Source organism: Centruroides sculpturatus, unplaced genomic scaffold (genome assembly GCF_000671375.1).
Source record: "Centruroides sculpturatus isolate CEXI.00-Female unplaced genomic scaffold, Cexi_2.0 scaffold216, whole genome shotgun sequence".
Taxonomy (NCBI): Eukaryota; Metazoa; Arthropoda; class Arachnida; order Scorpiones; family Buthidae; genus Centruroides; species Centruroides sculpturatus.
Window position 1 is genome coordinate 1 of NW_019386955.1, and position 5,942 is coordinate 5,942.

Genomic DNA, 5,942 nt, shown 5'->3' on the forward strand with positions numbered 1-5,942 from the left:
AATATCTATCCAAAGAGGTTTGGCTTTGCCTACTTTTTAAAATGTTTCTAAAATGACTTAGGCAAATGTCATTAAACTTAGCAGCAATACGGCCAGTGTGAACCTTTTCAGGATATTTCTTTTCAATAAAATCAGTCACTTTCTGATAACAACTCAAGATTTCCTTTATTGAGCGAGATCATTCCACGATGAAACAAACATGTGGAATGAGACCGATGAACAGGAGGAACACGTGATCATGGCAGTGGCGCTGCAAGCTAATGTAACATTGTATGGTGAGTTTTTGTTTGTACTGTGGAGCAAAAAATATGTTTGAATTTCATGTCGTATCCTGAAAATTTTGTATGCTGAAGCATTCATATCCTGAGATACTACTGTATAATTTTTAGATAAATCAGTGAAATAAACAATTTGGCAACATTTTGAGACTTTGGATATCAGAGTGCTTTTTGTAAATATCTGCAATGAAGTTTCTAAGGGAAGTGATTGTGAGCTTGCTGCAGCGATTATGTTTGTGTATTGGTAAATATGTTGATTGTTTTTATTTATTGTGTATTCAGTGCTGCACTGAACAAAATGGTTATATGGCCTGCGCTTGTCATTCTCTCGGTTATCTGGCCTGCTGTGAAAAAAGTTTGGTGATCCCTGGTCTAAGGGGAAACCTATCAGCATCTATTGAGAGATTCCTTGCAAATCAGTTCTTTCAAATCTAAATTGGAAATACACTATCAGATGCATTCCAACAGGAACAAGAAGTACTACCGTACCACTGATGTTTATTTTATGAATCAGTAAATTATCAAAACAAATGTTTAATATAGAAGGATCAATGTATGTCAATGACTTAGATACATTGTGCAGCAGCAGATATCATCAGAGTCAAATGATGTCTACTACTGACAATAAATAAATTAGGATCCTGGCAAAGTCAAATGATTTTACTTTCTTAACAACAAAAATTATTTGTCTATTTTTGTAGAATTCAAGTACTACATCATGATCTGATTATCCAACTCAGAGATACCCAAATAACAGTCCAAACAGAAACCAAATTCTTGAGAATAATCTTTGAGAAGTCCCTTACATTTAAACTTCATATTAACTACCTAAAGGGCTTATGTACTGTACATATGCAATGAATACAGTAGGTTCCTCCATATCCAAACTAATATGGGTGGGAGCAATGGTGCCCACAGACTATAAAAAAGCTATAAGAAAGGGCATACTACATGTGTGTACCTGTATATATTCAGGTATCCCTTGATGTTGCATGTATCAAATACAGTGGCACCTCTGTACTTGACCAAACAATCATGACCTCTGGAACAAATTTTCAGTTAATAACAGATATTTTTATTTTAATTTTGCCATCAGAAGGTTTTTTCTGATAAAAATGAGTAAATAAAATTAAATCTTAAAGCTCTCTTAGAGATTAAGAAAAGGGCAATTTGACAACAAAGGGACATGTTCTCTAAGTGCCCCAGTGTACTGGCACCTCTGGGTGGGAGTGATTGGATATTAGAAAAATTCAGATAAGGGAGTGTGATAATTTTTGAATCAGATTGTTATGTATATGCTTACTGTATGTATAAAACATATTTATTTTGACTTTGACATTTATTTTTAACTTTAACATAATACTTTCAATTGTTAATTGTTTTGTTTTTGATTCACTGACAAGCTGCCACATCACGCCAATTCCTCATCATTATCAAATCAGTGGTTGTTGATGCATTTTGCTCTTCTAGAAATTTCAAGGCAATTTTAATTTAAAATAAAAATAAATAATGTGTACAATGCACTATGGAAAGTTAAGTTTCAGAGTAGTGTACAATATTTTCAAAAATTTTTGGTTGCATTTGATCAGTCTGGGTGTGGGAGTGTCTGCTGCATATTGAAAATCCTATACAATACCCCTTGGGGAACTAACCAGTAAACTATGCAGTAAATCTACCAGTCACTTTTACTGGCAAAACTAGACTATCGAAGTGTAGTATATGGATCTACAAGTCCATCAAGACTACATCTGCTTGACCTTATCCATCATACAGGAATAACCTGTGCACAGAACTGTTCTAAACCATACCAATATCAATTCTCAAGACATACCAATACCAAACGTATATGTGGAATCATCTGTGTCTGCAAAGTCTGTGCCTTTCCTCACTGTTATATCTGAAACTCTAAACTTATAAGGTATTACTCTTTTAAATAAAAAATAGTAAAAAGACCATGGCCGGCGTTAATTACATTTTATAAATATAAATTACTACATTTTTACAAAGGTAAATGAACACCAGAGGATGCTTTGCCTAACTTTGCATCTTTTTGTGGAGGCAGTGGCCTTAAAAGGAAGGTCATCTCCGAAACTTATGTGAATTGTCTTAAGGATCACTGATGGTGTAGAAACGAAACAGCAGAAAGATTGACAGAAACAAAGTTTTTTACCTTTGTAAAAATGTTGTAATTTATATTTATTAAAGGTATTACTCCTTCACCAGCTAACAATCCCATTGATACCAGAAACCATCTTTCATCTGCACCTTTCATATAAACTTCCCAATCTCTGTATTGTTAGGTACAAACCTACAAGCAACAAACCTGCCACCTGCATATCCAAATAACATGACTAGCTACAATTCTCTAGTTATTATTAGACAACATACATAGAACCAATGACTGGTATGAAATAATAAAAACAAACACTATCACAAACATTTTCCAACTCCTCCTGAGTTCTTCAGATGCTATAACAGTTACCAGGTGGAATGTTTTTAAGAACATAAAGGCTTTTTTTGAAAGAAATATAAATTCGGCCAAGAATTTGAATTATCATTAGATTACCATTCCATTGCTAGTTAGTACATTATGATCGCAATTAAGTCAGTGATGAAATGGTGGATAATATAAATAAATACTAAGGAGTCAGTGTTGGAATCAGCAAGCTGAAAATATCAATCTGGAGTAAAAAAAAAAGTCTCGATTTTCCAGCCTTAGACACTACTACAGCTTCTAAAACATCCCTTATGTAGCACTTGCAGTTCAGATGCTAAATTTTGAAAAAAATTTTGCTATAGGGAAATTTCATTATACAGAAATTACACTTTTTGGTAAATAAAGTATCATTTTAACATAATTTTTTTGTTATTTTATGTAAGTTAAATTAATATAAAAATAATATACAGTAATAATATAATATAAACATAGTTTTAATTTTAAGTAAGGTTACATTTGTGTGTTAAATACTTACAACTTAGTTTAACTACATTTTCATTAAAAAAATTTTTAATTTTTTGCACAGAACAATTAAAAAATGCAGATATAAACATCTACCGAAACCCGATGCTTAGCAAATAGACACCCGTGATTGCAGTAAATAATTGGGCTGATTTTTTTCTTCCAATTATTATAATTATTAAATTTAATACAAGATGGCGCCGACCGCTTTCCTCTAGTGCCAAATTTATTTGTAATTCATAATTAATATTTCCAAATTATATCCCGATGATTTACAGCAATTGTGGGTGTCTATTTAATTAAAAAATGTTTTCTTCATAATATGCTTCACACTTATTAAAAGCATTAAAACTGCTTCATCTATATAGACATAAATGCAGATTTTAATATGTTTTCCTGTAGGTCGTCATTGGCTAATTTCAAAATTGATTTGCAATTGTTATGATTGATAAACTACTCCAAACTTTGCTACAATGTCTCTTTTGAGTCTTGAGCAACTTCTTATAATACACATTTTTTTAGTAATGCTTAATTAAATACTATACTAACAGTTCTTCAAATTCTAACTGGACAACTTATTAAATAAAATAAAATCTCACTAACCTCAAAATTTATTACCTTTCCTCCTCCTCCTCCTTCATTCAATCATTCAACTGTCAATAAAGCCATTTGGACCTAATCTCTTACCCCCTTCTTAACAGTCGATAGCAACATGGGAGCAGATTACATGATGGTTTTAAAACTAATGACCATTATTTTTCACATCTGAGCCATGGTTTTACAAAGGGTTTACAGATTGATACCTGAAATTGAACTTAAATTTGAATTCAACATAGATGGAATAATCAACTTTTAATGATTGATGGTCCTTACAAATTAAAAAAATTTGTTATATAGAAATTTAACTTCATTATTTATAAGCAATTTTACATGCATTTTTGGCTGAAAGAGCAGTGCACAATGCAAAAATTTATTATACAAAGAAATTCACTATATAGAAGTTTGTAATAGGGAAGTTCGATTGTATTTGCATGTCCCACCTTGTTCTACTTAAACTGCAAATTGCATGTAATTCCACCCTCCTTCGAGAGTTTGCAATTTTTACAAACAGTTATGTATTTATAGTTACTTATTTATTAAACAGGAAATAAATATTTACAATAAACAATTAATGTATCATTAAATTATTTTAAAATTTTGTGTTAAAATAATACTGTTAATTTGCATTGATCAATATTATCAATTAAAACAAAACTATTGTTTTACTAATTAATGATAGAAGTTAGGTGAATTAATATATCGGACATTATCTAGTTATTATATGAATAGAAAATATAAAATAAAATTTAACACTTGGTACTTTTCAGCTTAATTAATTTTTATTTTCAGTTAAATGAATTTTGTATGTCTATATGTATTTAAATTCAAAAGTTGTTATTCTATTATTCCAGGAGGCATTTTTAGTAGAAAAATGAATATTTTCGGACACTTTCAGAGACCTTTGTCAAAAATTATACTTTTCCGTAAATTGAATGCAATTAATTAATCGAGAAATTTTAAACGGAATATTCTATACCTTTGGCAGGTATGTTTATTTCCAATAAACATACCTGCTGGAATAAGCACAGACTGTGTCTGAGTTATATTATTTTTCTCTTTTTATTAGAGTTTATTATTTTATTTCTAGTAATCATTTTTATTTTATTAATCTACAAATTATAAATTCATTTATAACTAATACATAATTGATATTATTTAAAGTCTGTCCATGCACAATATTAAACAAAATAAAATCATTTATTTCTAGTAATTTAATTTTTCAAGATGGTCACAGAACATTCAAATGATGTTGAAATGAGAAATGCAGATGATGATATTACTAATGAAAATAAAGATACTGAAACTAAAGATGTGGATACCCTTACTCTTGAAGGTAAAGTCTTGATCTTCAATTATTAATTTTAACTATAATTTAAGACATTTAATACAAATTAATTAAGAATTCACTGACTGTGTGTGTATATACACACACACAGGAATCAGAGTTTCTGATTTTCAGGACTCAGTTTCTTTATCTCAAATGCCTATAGTAAGTCTGAAAATCTTGTTTGAAAGATATCTGTTTTCTTAGGAAGTGTGCAAAATTTCAGATTTTTCTATAAAAGAGTTCCAAATTATAAGCAATTAAAGTGCAAAAATCACCAAAAAAGCTGTATTTTTTTCTTCTTCTTTTCTTTGTCCAGCTTTTAGAGAAAAACTACTTGGTCTAGAAAGCTCAAAATTTAAACTTAAGCCTTTCTTGTTATCAGTGAGGTGCTTGTGAAACTTACAGGCCAATAGGTCAAAGTTCATGGGGTCTCCCTTAGAGTTTTTACAGTAGAGCCTCGATTATCCGACACCTCGGTTAACCGACCGTCCTAGTCAGCAAATTTCAAATGTCTGCTAGTGATGTGGTGCTACAATATTTGGCTATGTCTTGGCTACTTTAATATTATTTTTACGTGTTTTAGCTGGCAACACTCATTCGACCATGAAAGGAAACCAGTATTTAAACGAGGCTTAATTTTCTAATTTTTAACGATACAATAGCGACGATTATTATTTTAAAAAATTTTTGTTAGGCTTAACATCGATGAAAATTCAACGCGAAGTAGGTTAATAGCGATATACTAATATACTAATTACATGGGATATAATAATATACT

The 5,942-nt window shown here is 30.5% G+C and overlaps 1 protein-coding gene across 1 annotated transcript in view; it reads left to right on the plus strand.

Moving 5' to 3' along the window:
- Positions 1 to 5,039: 5,039 nt before the first annotated feature.
- LOC111615964 (26S proteasome non-ATPase regulatory subunit 3-like) overlaps positions 5,040 to 5,942 on the plus strand; it is a 71,154-nt gene continuing 70,251 nt past the window's right edge. Inside the window, exon 1 of the mRNA XM_023357396.1 lies at positions 5,040 to 5,170. Coding sequence (XP_023213164.1) covers positions 5,062 to 5,170 — 109 coding nt within the window. The 5' untranslated portion in view covers positions 5,040 to 5,061. The remainder of the gene's footprint in view (positions 5,171 to 5,942) is intronic.